Consider the following 16,448-nt stretch of genomic DNA (forward strand, 5'->3'; position numbering starts at 1 on the left):
ATTCATGAAAGATTTGCTTCAATTAATTTATATTTACCTATGTTCATTTTTTGAGGAAAATATATTCTTTATTGTATTCGTATAGGTTATTAATTGTTGTATGTAGGAGTTGGAAGAAATTAATCTGTTTCCATATTGATATTGATTGATTTTATTCAACAATTATACTTAGTACAGTATAGTTCACAAAGCCCGTTACATTATGTAGTCTTGTATCACAAACCGACGTTGCACTATATTTTTCATGGTCATGACTTAGTATACATAAGAAATAACATGATACATATGTAAAACTATGGTTACTTTAATAAAATGTTTACAAGTAGTCTGATTATATGTCTACAAAAGTTTTTTTCTGATTCACAACAAACCAAGAACGGAAACGGCAATGCTTATAGATGTCAGTAACAACACGTATTTCGATATAACTCATTGATATTATATGTGCATAATTGACCAACGGCTAACATATACACACGTTCACCACCTTGAAAATTTAGGACCTAAAATATATATGAATTCAATTCACGTGGTAACATGTTCAGGTAAGTGTAGCATAACACCGAAAATGATTCTACCAACGAGTTAGAAAGAGAAGACTATAGAGTGGCCATGTTGTCCTGTACAGCGCTCTTTGCGGTGTCACCGCGAAACACGGCAGACCTGAGCTAAGCGCCCACATTTGTAAAAATTCGTCTGCTTACAATATTGTATAACGGAGGTAAGAAGTACAAAAAACCGAAGAAAAAACATGCCTGTTGTGTGCTGCATATAACTGCAATGTCAAAAGGAAAAAGACAACTGATATATCATATTTCATGTAAATTTTATGAAGTTAAGTCCATAGTTTTGTTAATTAGCAGCACTTTTTTTTTCATGCATAAATGTGTAACAACGCCCGGCATAAACAAAATAAATGGTTCACTGGTAATGTACTTAAACTAAATACGGATAAAACCAATACAATTTCGTTCCAGACCCAGTGAAAAACAAATAGCAATACAATATTAAAACTGTATTTCGACACCGGCATCCTTTATTTCTGCTCCTTCTGTCCCTACTGCTTATACAAGAAGACGATGAGCTGTAGCTTATAAGAAGTCGGCCTATTTCGAAGACAAACGATTAATCAAATAAATGGTTCACTAGTAATAAAGTTAAACTAAATACGGATAAAACCGCTACAATTCCGTTTCAAACCTAGTAATAGCAATCAAATATTAAAATTGTATTTCGACACTAGCATCCAAAATAACGCAAAACTCTGGGGTAGGTCGTATTGTTGTTAGTATTTTGGCTGGAAGGACATGAAAGAACATAATTGAGCACCCATGTGCAATAATGGGGTAAGTATGAATATATTTCGTAACTACTTACCCCATTATTGTACGTGGGTGCTCAATTATACACTAATAATTATCTGTGGTGCCACAGCCCTTGAAAGGCTCAGACAGACCAGCCGGCTGTTGGCCTCACGTTCACATTTCGATAATAATAATTATACTTTACTGTAACAAAAAAAAAAAACTGAAAGCGTGTTTTGTCATGTTTCACCCACGTTACAAGCTTGGAGGTAAAGGTTGTTTACTACAGATAGGGCCTACTTTCATTCTATATCTTATGGTATAGTAAATAGTTTTGCAACCTGTAGAGACTGGGAAAACAATTTAATAAAATCATCCGAATCATACTCGTTCATTTTATAGGCAATCTTGCAGGTCACATTTAAAAGAACCTAGGAATATTAACATTTTCTTCAGTATATTTGCTAGGACTTCTTGTCATACTACATGACAATTTTGCTTAGGTTATTCTTTAAAGCATTCCTTCTAGGAATAGCTCAAGTGTTTTAAATTTAGCGTACGTAAGTTTAGATTAAGTTCTTAGCACGTATTTGACGAAATACTAGGTTTTTCCACTTCAGTTTAACTGATTTATGCAAACGAAATTAAGACAGCTGACGATTCTAATGTCAGTTATCACCACGCCCACTTTGTTTTGGGCGCATAAGTTCATTACCGACGGCCGTTCAATTTTCTTCAAACATGGCGGAGCAATGACCACTCTATATCTTTCTCTTTCTAACTCGTTGGATTCTACTGAATTGTTTAGATAGTTAGACTCACTGTATGAAGAAGATTTCATGTCACGGCCTCCTTACTAGAGAAAATACGAGGAAAAAGCATATGACGACGACAAAATGTATCCACTTTCACGTTCTGTGCAAGTTCATTAATTACGAATGGTCACATTTCAATGTAGCCTACGTATTTGAAAATTATTTCCGTTCTCGTTTCAGATCCCGGTTTATTGTGAACAAGGCCTAAAAGATTACTTACGTGTGCTAGGGCCCATGAAGGTTTAGCTTACAGGACTGAAAGAAACACATTCCAAAGACATCATTACAAAATCGCCATGACACAATACTAACAATACCATTCCATCGCACCTCCTCATATTCATCCTCTTTCACAATAGCCCTGCCAAGACTCTGGAATTCGTTTCCTGCTAGCATCAGGGACTGTCGAAATAAACTTGAATTCAACCGCAAACTTACTAGGCACTTGGTCAGTAATTGAGACTTGTTCAGACATGGTTTCCTGTATATAGTTCTCTTAACCTATCACAAAATATTTCAATATCCGGTAATTTCATCACTATAGAATTTTGTTATTGTAGGTTTAATTTGTAATTCAGTAAATACAAAAATATTCTTTGTTCTTAACTTCTATGATAAAATGTCTAGCTTTCATTAATCAGGCAATCTTGTCGTACTTTAATTTTTATTGTAATTGTAATTTAAGAAGGGGGACAAAACCAACTGTGGTAACTTTCGAGGAATATCACTTTTGTTGACGTCGTAAAAAATTTTGTCCAATATTCTTTTGAGAAGATTAACTCCGTACGTAGATGAAATTATTGGGGATCATCAGTGTGGTTTTAGGCGTAATAAATCGAGTATTGATCAGATTTTTTGGTATTCGACAGATAATGGAGATAAAATGGGAGTATAAGGGTACAGTACATCAGTTACTCATAGATTTCAAAAAGGCATATGACTCTGTTAAGACGGAGGTATTATATGATATTCTTATTGAATTTGGTATTCCCAAGAAACTAGTTCGATTAATTAAAATGTGTCTCAGTGAAACATACAGCAGAGCCCGTATAGGTCAGTTTCTATCTGATGCTTTTCCAATTCACTGCGGGCTAAAGCAAGGAGATGCACTATCACCTTTACTTTTTAACTTTGCTTTAGAATATGCCATTAGGAAAGTTCAGAATAACAGGCAGGGTTTGGAATTCAACGGGTTAAATCAGCTTGCCTATGCGGATGACGTGAATATGTTAGGAGAAAATCCACAAATGATTAGGGAAAACACGGAAATTTTACTTGAGGCAAGTAAAGCAATCGGTTTGGAAGTAAATCCCGAAAAGACAAAGTATATGATTATGGCTAGTGAACAGAATATTGTACGAAATGGAAATATAAACATTGGAGAGATATCCTTCGAAGGGGTGGAAAAATTCAAAAATCTTGGAGCAACAGTAACAAATATAAATGACACTCGCGAGGAAATTAAACACAGAATAAATATGGGAAATGCGTGTTATTATTCGGTTGAGAAGCTTTTATCATCTAGTCTGCTGTCAAAAAATCTGAAAGTTAGAATTTATAAAACAGTTATATTACCGGTTGTTCTGTATGGCTGTGAAACTTGGACTCTCGCTTTGAGAGAGGAAAAGAGATTAAGGGTGTTTGAGAATAAGGTGCTTAAGAAAATATTTGGGGCTAAGAGGGATGAAGTTACAGGAGAATGGAGAAAGTTACACAACACGGAACTGCACGCATTGTATTCTTCACCTGACATAATAAGGAACATTAAATCCAGACGTTTGAGATGGGCAGGGCATGTACTACGTATAGGCGAATTCAGAAATGCATGTAGTATGTTAGTTGGGAGGCCGGAGGGAAAAAGACCTTTGGGGAGGCCGAGACGTAGATGGGAATATATTATTAAAATGGATTTGATGGAGGTGGATATGATGATAGAGACTGGATTAATCTTGCACAAGATAGGGACCGATGGCTGGCTTATGCGAGGGTTGCAATGAACCTTCGGGTTCCTTAAAAGCCACTTTTAAGTAAGTAATTGAAAATTTAATATTAATTGTAATCTTATTGTTCATACTATAGTTGTAATCCCCTGGTAGACGGGCAGAAGAGGCCTGACGGCCTTATCTCTACTAGGTTAAATAAATAAATATTAAATACTATATACTAAAATCGACCAGCCTCATGGTCTAGTGGTCAGAGCTTCTGGCTATAGTCCATGAGGTCCCGGGTTCGATTCCAGGTTAGAGCACAGGAATTTTTCCTTAAAGTGGATTATTCCTGTGTTCGTCCATGGTCTGGAATTTAGGTTAAGTTTAGATTTAAGACATCTCCTGGCACTACATTATCATAATCATCCTATCACATCAACAGGGTAATGTAACTCCGCCTTCCAGGCGCCCCAACCTCAGAAGTGGTTACAATTAAGCCACAGCCAGGAGAGAAGACCAGAAATGTTGAAAAGACATCCTGGTGGCATTGGATATATATATGTATATATATATATATATATAATAAAATCTTTCACTTCTATATGTTAGAAGACATATTTAAAATAGTTTTCTAAACGAAACACATTATTACAGATATCAAACTTGAAAGGTTTCTCTTCTACAGGTGTTCATGGTTTTTTAGGCTACCTGACCAGTGCGTAAGAAGACCTCCTGGATACCAGTTCTATGCCGATAGAAGAAGAAGGTAACTGATATCAATACACAAACAATTTTTTTCTTATTTCATGGAAAATATATCCATGATTAAATAAGAATAGGTCATTAATTCTTGCATGAGAAGCACTTGCTACACACATAATCAAATTAATTAATACCATATAAAAAAAACAATATCACACAGCACGAACAAATGATGTTTCTGTGCCGAAGTCATGAATTTTTAGAGTACCCGACTGAAAGAAACATAAACCACAAACATCACACTTGAAAAGTTTCTCGCCTCTGTGCAGCCGAAGATGGGTTTTTAAATTACGTAACTGCGAAAAACAATTACCGCAAACATTACATTTGAAAGGTTTGTAGCCTGTGTGCAGCTGTAGATGAAATGTTAAATTACGTAATTGCGAAATGCAATTACCATAATCATAACATTTGAAAGGTTTTTTGCTTCTGTGCAGCCCTAAATGGGATTATAAATTACATAACAGCGAAAAACTATTAACACAATCATCACATTTGAAAGGATTCTCGCCTGTGTGGAGTTGTATTTGGGATTTGAAATTACGTAACTGCGAAAAATAATTACCAAAAACACACATTTGAAAGGTTCGTCGCCTGTGTGCGGTTCTCTATGACGTTTTAAATTACTTAAATGCGAAAAACAATTGCCACAAACATCATATTTGAAAAGCTTCTCTCCCGTCTGCAAGTGTTCATGGAAACATAGGCCTTTCGGCTGAGAGATACAGTAGGGACAAACACATTTGAAAAGTTTCACGCCCGTGCGCTGCCATAAATGGGTCTTTAAAGAATGTAGCAGACAAAAACCAAATACCACAAAATAAAAATTTGAAAGAATTATCTCCAGAGTGCCGGAGTTCATGGCATCTGATGCTACCCACGTTAGAGAAACATTAACCAAAACAGTACACTTGAAATGTCTCTCCACTGTGTGCTGGCAGAATTGGCTCTGTATGGATAAAAACAGCAAAAAATATAACCACAAACACATCATTTCAAATGTTTGTCGCCTGTGTGCCGAAGTTCATGGACTTTTATGCTACTCATATTACAGAAAGTCCTACCACAAACTATACACTTGAAAGGTTTCTCCCCTGTGTGCTGGCGCAAATGAGATTTTAATGTTTTTAACATTGCGAAGCACTTACCACAAACATCGCATGTGAAAGGTTTCTCGCCTGTATGCACAAGTTTATGCGTCTTCAGATGATGTGAAAGAGAGAAACGAATGCCACAAACATCACATCTGAAAGGCCTCTCGCCTGTGTGCACGCGTTTATGCCTCTTTAGGTCACTTGATTGAGAGAAACGAATGCCACACACATCACACTTGAAAGGTTTCTCGCCTGTGTGCCGGCGCATATGGGCTTTTAATGTTTTTAACATTGCGAAGCACTTACCACAAACATCGCATTTGAAACGTTTCTCGCCTGTATGCACGAGTTTATGCGTCTTTAAATGATGTGAATGAGAGTAACGAATGCCACAAACATCACATATGAAAGGCTTCTCGCCTGTGTGCACGCGTTTATGCCTCTTTAAGCTACTTGAATGAGAGAAACGAATGCCACAAACATCACACTTGAACGGTTTCTCGCCTGCATGCATTAGTTTATGCATTCTTATGCTACTCGATTGCAAGCTCTTGCCACAAACATTACACTTCAAAGGTTTCTCGCCTTTGTGCTGGCGTTCATGAGTTTTTAGGTAACTTGAGCTTGAAAAACACTTATTACAAAGATCGCATTTTAAAAGTTTCTTGCCTGTATCCTTGGGTGAAAGTCCGCTCAACTTTGCAGAATTCAAGACAGATATTTTAGACATTTGGGATTCGTATTTCTTCCCGTCTTCACGAGTCAGCGAAGGTTCACCCGAGGAAACTGAATTCTTGGGAACCTCACACAGAGTCTCATTCTCTTCAAGTGCAAGACTGTCGAATTCTGATGACACATTCCTCTCATTGGTAGCTGCAATCCTAAAGGAAAGATACTGTGAGTCTACACAACAATCGCAACAAATATACATACAATTGAATCAGGGATTGCAGAAACAGCATATGTCACTATTTGTGGCGAAATGAGTTTATTCGAGTTTCATGGACTGCTGATATAGGACTATCATTCCAAGCTGAAAACAACATACGTCAGTATAGTCGTCTCACATTTGGAGACCTGAGAAATCCTGGAAACGTGCAGAAACAACACGTGTCAAAGACATGTGCCAACACAATGGTTCCGATTTCACACGGCAGATATCTACGACAGAAGGATACAAAAATTGATCCCACTCAATGAGAAATGTCTCTATTCTGGTGGTGAATACGTTGAAAAATGACTCAATAATTGCTATATCTCTTTCAATAAAACTTTCCATGATAATTTGTTCTCTTTTTGTAAACGGCCCCAGAGTAATTAATTTTTACAGCCTTCGTAATTGCGCTCGAGTGGCCAAAATTATGACATCATTAAAATGATGGAAGAAAAAAAGATTAATTCTTATATCTGTGCCCATGAGAATGCTTCCTTGTAAGTACAAAGGAGAATGCCATATTTACCTCCTTCATTGGCATATTAACACAAAATCTTGTCAATTCAAAAAGGGAAGCTTGACGATATACGCAAACTTATGCGTTACATACCACATGAATATCAAGAATTTTACAATAATATTCTTCAGTGGCATATTGTAGAAGAATAAGTTCATATATATCCTGAAATTATGCATAAAGTAGACAGTAGGGCTTAGCATATATTATATCCCTAATTTGACAAATAAACGTTTGTAGAACTGAAATTATTACACTATAATTTTGATTACTTGCAGAAACAGCAAATGTCAAGCTAATATATATTGGTTTATTTCATGAACAATTCATTAGATTCCGATAAATTTGGTATAAAACGAGGCATTTATTAGGTTTCTGTTTGAAGAAGCCAGTACTATAACCAATGATGTCAACTACCCCCAGTAATACCGGTGTTTGTGTATACTGAAAAATTCAGCTGTCATGACATGTGCAGTTACTGCACTCCCCGAATCAATTATTGGATATTTAAAACAAAACAAACCCATTTCACCAGGAGGTACAATAGCATTAGTGATGCATCCGTGTAATATATTTGTGAGTAATTTTGGATGTCTCTAAATTGTCTCGCCAATTTGGTCCTTATCTCTACAACCTCTTTGTCCAAAGTCATATTTTTCGACAGGAATGTGCTATTTTCTGCGATTGTTTAGAAATTCGGGAATGCAAATGTGCTATAACTTTTTCTACCCTTATACTTGTCATATTTACGATGTTTATACTAGGATCACGTCAAGTGTCATGCACAACATTTATTTAAAAATTAGGTTTTTGTCCTACAGCTCTGTTATTTTCACAGTATGTAAATACATTCTTTCGGCACAAAATATCTCTTTTCCACATCATCCCCGTCCCTTTCAACTGTCTTACGCCACCTTTGAACGAGGGTTCGTATACCTGAACGGTAAAAGTATGGACCAACATGTCTGAACCAGACTTTACCAGCGTGCACGAGGGAGTCGTCATCTTCAAACCTCGTTCTGCGAAGAGATTCTTTCAATTTACCAGAGAGATGTTAGTGGTATGGTTCCAGATCGGGACTGTAAGGCGTTTTTGAGTGTTATCCATCCAACTTTTCTGATCTGGTCTGTGGTCCTGTGACTGACTGCGTTGTCGTGCAATAGGAGAACATTATGCTTCTCCTGATGTGGTCGTACACGACTCGGTTGAGCTTGAAGTTTCTTTAGAATTAATGGTGGTTCCGTGTGGCATGATGTCCACAAGGGCCCTCCAGAATCGAAAAAAAAAACAGTAGTCATAGCTTTTCCTGATGAGACTCCAGAGAACAGACAAGAACCCAGGAAAGAGAACTGTCCATGATGTTATATTAGCTTTCTAGGGTATTGGACGAAGGGTAACAACGAAGAACTCTTCACAGGCTGTAATTTGACAGAGAACATTTTAACTCAAAACCTAGCCCTCACTGGCGAGGAAAAAAAAGGAAGTTGATATTCCCAAACGTACACGGTAGGGAAAGGAAGAGAAGATCTCTCTGTTTCTTTTGGGGTATTGGTCATTTGACTGACAGTCTACAATCCAAAACAAAAGAAAAAGAAGAAGAAGACGAAGAAGAAGGAGAAGAAGAAGACCGTGTTCTGCTACTGCCATCACAGCATCATGACATGTCTAATTCGAAGAAAGACAACAATTTAAAGCCACAAATAATACTCGACTATAACAAATCCAAAGCAGGGGTGGATACTGTGGACAAAACTGCTAGTGAATATACAATTCCTGAGGTGATCTGTGCTAATATTCTCCAACATAAATAAATGACGTCAGTTGTGTGAACGATCTCTAAACTCCTGAGTGGAAAATGAAGCATAAAGATCATAGGCGTCTATTCCTGCTTGAACCAGGTGACCAGAAGGTATGTCCCTGCATCACTCAGAGATCTACAACTGTAGCAATGAGAAAGCCAGAGTGTGTTTGTATGGAAGTGCCTGATAACACACTCCATAGAATGAGCGCTGCATTATCCACTATATCACCTGGAAATGGAAGGAAAAGTGGATACTGCCACATGTTCTCAAGTTTGCCGGACAGGAAACTGACCAGTACCTTCAGACAACAGACGACATTGAGACATATGAGTTGAAAGCGGAGACTATGAGAAAGGCGGAAATTAGGAAAGATTGGAGAATACTGGGTTTGCAAAGACAGATCTGCCCTTGAGTAGAACAGTATGAAAGAATGAACGATTTTGAGTGTTTGTTTGATGAATACAGTATAAGTTTGGTTCAGTGTCTCTTATGAGCTTCCCCTGTTACTCAACTCTAGCACTTGATTAGGGTTGATCTGTTTCTTACGCTATTAGTGATGTTGTTTAAGGAAAGAGGCATTCCAAATTTTTTAGAATTTCGAGTCTTAAGTATATGCAGATGTTGATCAGCCTCATTTTTGATAATGGAAAATAAACAGGCAGGACAAATTAATGAAACCATTCGGAATAACAATTACTATATACAGCACGGCACAATAAAGAATCATATTATAGGTCACTAATGATTTCACATTATAGAATATATGCTTCACAGCAAAAAGTATGGGTCGACTCTTGATAGTTAGAAATTCTAAGTTCTACGAGCATTTCACACTTGTTAACGAACTGCACTTAAAGGTTTTGCTCTTCTGTTTGTTTATTGAAACTCGTCCGTCTACAATGTAGGTAACCATACGAGGTGTGTGTGACGTAGGGATAAGATGTCTGCTTTTCCTACAATGGCTTGTGTGCTGACCTCCTAGTAGCGTAAAATTATTCTGTATTTTAGGTTTAATTAATTAATTTTAAATGTTACATGGCGTTTGTTAATAAACTTTGTGACGTCTGTCTTGTAAAATATTACTGCCCAACAGCTGTAGGCTCTTAATAGGTAAGACCTGGTCTTTATAAACAAAATCAATATTTGTTTCAGTTCCTAAAGGAATAAAAAACACGTCAGACATAAATAAACAAAAACAAATATATAAAAAAAGTCTATGTATTTAACAATAATCCCATTTAATTTTATACCTACAAACACTTGAACAAAAATTTGAATTATTTCTTCACCATTTTGTCCAGTGTGCTGTCTGCAGGAAGAAATGGATTAGAAACATTTACAGCGATGTCCAGCCCTTTCGTCTAAACTAGCGACATCATCCCACTCTCGTTCTCTTACTGCTGTTCAATTTCCTTCCAGCACAGCACGCGCTCAAACCTTACCTCCCCTGATATCCCTCTGCTACGTGCAGTTTTATGCCAGACGTCATAGCAAAGTACATATTTAATACAGTGCATCACTCGACTTCCTGCTAAAAAGTAAAGAGCATTGAAGTAATCATCACATTATCTTCAATTAATGAAATTTTTACTTTTTACTTTAGAGAATGAAATAAAAATATGTTTCAAAAGTAATATCAATGTACGGCAGTACATAGAGGTATAACCAGTTTTTTTTTTTTCATGAAACTTAACAAATATTAGCTCTTGTGATATAAGAAAATGGTTTTCGACATTATATGTAAGCATTGCAATTGCAACAAATAAACAAAGAAATAAAAGCTTACGAAATAATTACTTTTCTTTGTTGTTCATTTTGTGCATGCATTTACATACCAGTATATGCCTCTTTCTTCCAATGTTTCTTGACAATATAATTCAAGTACAGTACGTACAATTTTAGCCTAGAAGAATATGCTATATTATTTAACGTGAAGTACTGTTAATTTATAAAGAAATAGTCATAGAAACATAATTATATAGTAACCCAAATATTTGAATTTTTAAATAATTATTATGCCTTATTCATTTGTCTTTTGTAGAAGTTGTTATATAAATTCATTACACCTTTTTTTTACTGGTGATCATTATTATTCATTACGTACCTCAGGGACGAAGAACATAAATTCTCTCACTTATGTGATTGTTATTTCCCGTACAATTACAATCCCTTACTCACTGCAAACCCGTGACTTCAAAATCACAAGTTCCTATGCTGACACTGCTCTAAACTCACTATGTGTGAGAAATATTGGACAATAAGAGATTATTGATAAGAACGCTGCATTAGTTAATAACAACACCAACGTATTTCTTATGTGGATGGGAGAGTAGGGCTAGGTCTGTACATTGGAAGACGAAACAGTGGCCACACAGAAAGAAATCAGAACCTGGTGAAACAACATTGTTCAAGAACCATTGTATGTATTAATGTAATTGTATTTCTAGTGGTGTGAAAGAGATAGAATAATGCCCTTAATTACACCGGAATGCATGAACGAAAGAACAGACAGACACACGAACAAACAAATAAACAAAGGAACAAATGAATAAAATGGGAAAGATAATTTTACACAGTGAGTTTGTAAACGTGATAACTGGTCCACAGAAAAAGTCTTCCAATGCACTCAAAATGGCAGGTCATAATTTCCTAGGGAATAAGAAGGGCCTCAATTATAAGGAAACTGTAGAAATTAAATTGGAACATTTGAAGACCCTGGGCTGCAATATGAGTGTAAACGTCCACTTCTTGCATTTTATTATTATTTTACTGCAAACCTAGACACTTTTAGTGAAGAACAAGAAGAAAAGTTTGAACAGTACTTATGGAAACCAGAGACAAAGGGAAGTGGAGTGTTAAAGTGGTAACTGATTATTGCTGGGTGATTCAGACAGACAGTTCTTCTGCAGGTGCTTTCAACAGTAAAGAAAACGAAACTTCAAACACAATGAACTCTCTACGTGAAAACTCACACACACACTCACCTTTCGGTTAAAACCTCGTTGTCCTGTTCCGTTACTTCCCCCCTTGGCTCCTCAATCTCTGTGTGCAAGTCACTCTGCTCTTCCTAAAAATACAGTACAAATAAAACAGAAAGATAGCACAACTTACATTGACAAAAGCGCATCGATTTTAGATACCACAGAACAGCATATGGATCATACTCGGCCTAGTAAATTTCACCTAACAGAAGACAATTGTTGACACAGATTTTACAAGGCGTATTTCTTTTCAATGAAGAAGAATACTTCTGAAATAATAAATAGGATTATACCTCACCGTAATCCTTTTGTTACTATTTTGGTATGTAATCCCAGATATATACCAGGACGGAAATTTCAAGGGTCGTAGGAGTGATTTTGGCCTATAAAATACAAATAAATGAGATAATTGTATAAGCACCTATATACCATAGTAAAATATTTTCAATTTTATATGAATTAATTTTTATTTACCTGGCTCCCATTGGACTTAAAACCAATGCTTACATTTAAACTCAAGAGTAGAGGTGTTGCTGATGGAATAAAATTTTTTCGACAAACGGAGTCGGTGGGTTTTGAGGCCTCTGAAAGTACTAAAAAGTTCATAAAAATTTAAATACAGTTTCAAACAGATTAAATTCACGCATACCATCAAAGCATTCTACAAGAATGATGACTCACACAATATCCACGTAATTTTCTACAGCTTCTAAAAACTACCAGCAATAGTTTCGCATCTTCTAGAACAATGGAATCCCTGTTACTATCCATTCTGAGTCCTCTGCAACTAAGTGAATGGCTAGAGGACAAAGGGTACAAATATATTTTGACGTCTAAACTTAGCCAAGATCCTTTTGAACGCCATTTAGGGATTTTGTGGTCTTTCACCTGTGACGAACACCCATCTGTAGTAAAGTTTCTTTATTTACATTTACTGTAGTGTATTTACGTCCCTATTAAGCAAACTTTGTCATCTGGAGGGAACTGTGAGTTTAGAGTTGATACACCACTCACTTCTTGTGTAAATCAAATGCGACTACTTGCTAGAAAAGAAGAGCAACGTAATAAGGACTTATCAGATATGTGGAATCATCACTGAAAGATAGGATTATATTTCGGGAATAGAAACCACATTATCAAGATTGGAAGAGTTCATGGACCAGAATTATAAATATCTTAATACTAGAGAGAGATGTTTATTAACAATTTGGTTAGATACGTGCTAAAACATTCTACCAATTTATTCATTGTAAACTATGAGCACAACTTTTTCGTGAACAAAGTCAAGTGCCCACAAGTGATTCCAACCTTAGTGAAATAAGAGATTTCGGCTCCAATAGTGGCATTTCCTTTTTAACTAGGCCATCCCTAATTGTTTACGAAGTTTTTCTTCAGACTGAAATCAAAATAAAACAAAAACTGCATTCTGAAAGTGAAATGTAGAGTGACTTTTTTTTTAGAGCTTAGACAGTGAGTTGCAGTTTGGAACATAAAAAAGATGCAATTTCAAAACCATTATTACATTACATGAAGTGCAGATTCTTCTTCCGAGTGGAAAAATATTCGCAGAGAACTGCAAGCTTAGAAATCACCACGTCAACTAAGTTTCGAAATATTCACATAAGTTGTCTCGGTAAGTCACCACCACCATCGCCACCACAGCCGCCGCGACCACCACCACCACCATTATTATGCTATACAAATATTTTTTCCGTTTTTCCATTGGTGGCAAATAGCAAAATCTTACTATAATAGTGCACATTAGTGTAAGAACCAAGAATATCGTAACCAGGTATTTTAACAGCCCAAAAGTACAAAAGCGCTCTGCTGCGGTTATTCCATGCATTAACGTGAGTCGGGACACTATGTACTTCTATCTGCCCACACTGTGTTTACTGTAGAATGACTTGAGCCGCATTCGCTATTCTGCCGCACACCAGCAGATCTCTAGGGTGTGGGACGGCAAAATGGTGGGGAATGGCTGGTATATAATAACTCTTTAACTACTATTTAATAGCAAAAATTATCTATGAACGAATAACTCAATTTCAAGTCACTAATTTGGTGGACTTTGTAAGTGGCTTATTTTACGACAGTTTATCAACTCCAATGGATATCTAGTGTCTGGGTAAATTGAAGGTGATAATGCCAGCAGAATGATTTCAGTGTTCAGCGGCGGAAGTTACAAAGCATTTGCTCACAATGGGTTAAGAAATAGACTCAGAAGAAACTTCAACCAGGTTACTTGTCCCATCCAGTATTTGGACACTGGTTAGCTAGGTTAACGGTCAGACATGCTAATTGTAACTCCACATCTTTGGACGAAATTGGTAAAATCCCCATTTTTCTGACAATGTCGCATACTATGTCATTGTCAAGCCACAAATTTTTGCATTAACAGGTGCAAGTGAAATAGCCTTGCAAACTTTCAGAGTGAATAGCTCATGTTGTATGTAACAACAAACTATATCATATTGGTGGAAATTTCATAGTTTTTTTCATAAAACAAATGTTATTTCCCAAATGTTTAACAACCTCTTACTCGGTAACTATTGTGAGTAAGATCGTGATTTTTGATAGGATATCTAATAAAGAATAATTTATCCCTCTGGCCTATTTGAATAGCGTGGACGGTTTTTGTGTAAACTTAATTTTAAAAACCTCTAATTTCAAGCCACTGCACGAATCAAACTAGTGGCAATGTCGAGGCAGAAAGCAGTTCACCTACCCAAACACACCGAGTTCATTGAGCTCTTACATCTGCATCATGAGTGGGGTGTTAGCGACGATGATTGCATACTGCTGAAAATACAAACTTAGTTCTTTTATTAACCGTGCATTTAATCACAAACCGTAATATAGATTTTCTATTCATTTATATGTACCAGTACCGTATTGTACTTTTCAATCTGCAAGGTTATTTCACTGCCATTCTGTAAATGATCTGGTTCGGTTTGCTCTTGATAGTAATTATGTGCTTATAATACCAGCAGTTAACAAATATATTCTATCGATAATTAAATGTTGCGCATATTTACATAACAATGTTAATAATGTCTAATTTATTCCAGTTCTGCTCCATTATTTCTGCCAGGCAAAATCATGTATCATATAATTACACTAAAGTACACAAAAATTCCTATGACATGACCATAATGATCATTATATCGTAGAGAAAAAATTTGGTAGAAAATTTGTTCAACCATTTCGTCAACTTGATGACTTTCCTGAGAATTTTAAGTAAGTTGGAATCTACTCATAAGAAGTAAATGAAAAATTGAAATATATAATGTTTAGTTTTAGTAATTTCAAAATCGCCAATTGAATTTTGTAATTTTACTCAAATAACAAAACATGCAAATGTTCAGTCTTTTCACTTATTTTAATGTAAAATACTGAAATAATTATTTTACAATTGCATTAGTGTTAACGTTTTTGCCCAATTGTGGGCATCTTTAGACATAAAATTTGACATCTATAGAATATATAAGCAATACATATTAATATTGAAAAATATAAAGACATGTCCAAGGTTAAAATAATGGAAAATGATATAAGTTTAAAAATACTATAAAAGGCATCATTACATGTGGTGTATACAATTATGCATATTTAAATAAAACGGCATATGAAAGAAAATAATACGAGTTATTATTATTAATTGGTGAACTGGAATAACATCAACTGATTTGTAGGAATGACACCGTTATGAATAAATACTTATTAAATATGCATATTTTTACATGTGTACTAGGTTAACATGTGTAAAATAAAATAAAATGTGTGGTATGAAAAAGATCTTGTAGTTCAAGAATATGGTATATGAAATAAGGAACAAATATACATTAAAAATAAACGTAATGTAAAGTAGCTGGAAAATATGACCTTTTAAACTGGTATACAAAAATTTTTAAAGTAATAAATTTTGGTAGAAAAAAAATGAATGTAAATTAAATTCTATGGATTGATAACCATTAAATAAATGTGAGTTGGCATAAATGGCTAATATTCAAACTCAATTGTACCTGAAAAAGCTTTCGTGGATTACATTAGAAATGAAATTTAGGCTGCATTATATATTATGTTATTGGGTACAGATTAATGTAGCATATTAATGAAGCAGGATAATGTAAAATAACTATTTCAGTATTTTACATTAAAATAAGTCAAAAGTCTGAACATTTGCATGTGTTTTCGTTTGAATAAATTTGACTTATTGTATCTCAAAAATGAATTCAAAGTTTGTAATTTTACGTTTCTCTACATATTTATCTGAATATTTTGTAAATTTTATAACCTACTCTGGAATCC

The 16,448-nt window shown here is 35.5% G+C and overlaps 1 protein-coding gene across 3 annotated transcripts in view; it reads right to left on the minus strand.

Annotated features, from left to right (window-relative positions):
* Positions 1 to 302: 302 nt before the first annotated feature.
* The window catches only part of LOC138691614 (zinc finger protein 98-like), a 41,588-nt gene continuing 25,442 nt past the window's right edge, over positions 303 to 16,448 (minus strand). For all 3 annotated transcript variants that reach the window (XM_069813761.1, XM_069813759.1, XM_069813760.1), the window contains 2 exons: positions 12,141 to 12,223; positions 303 to 6,784 (listed from right to left, as the gene is read on the minus strand). In XM_069813761.1, coding sequence (XP_069669862.1) covers positions 5,800 to 6,784; positions 12,141 to 12,223 — 1,068 coding nt within the window. In that variant the 3' untranslated portion in view covers positions 303 to 5,799. The remainder of the gene's footprint in view (positions 6,785 to 12,140; positions 12,224 to 16,448) is intronic.

This window comes from Periplaneta americana, chromosome 16 (assembly GCF_040183065.1).
Source record: "Periplaneta americana isolate PAMFEO1 chromosome 16, P.americana_PAMFEO1_priV1, whole genome shotgun sequence".
NCBI classification, from domain to species: Eukaryota; Metazoa; Arthropoda; class Insecta; order Blattodea; family Blattidae; genus Periplaneta; species Periplaneta americana.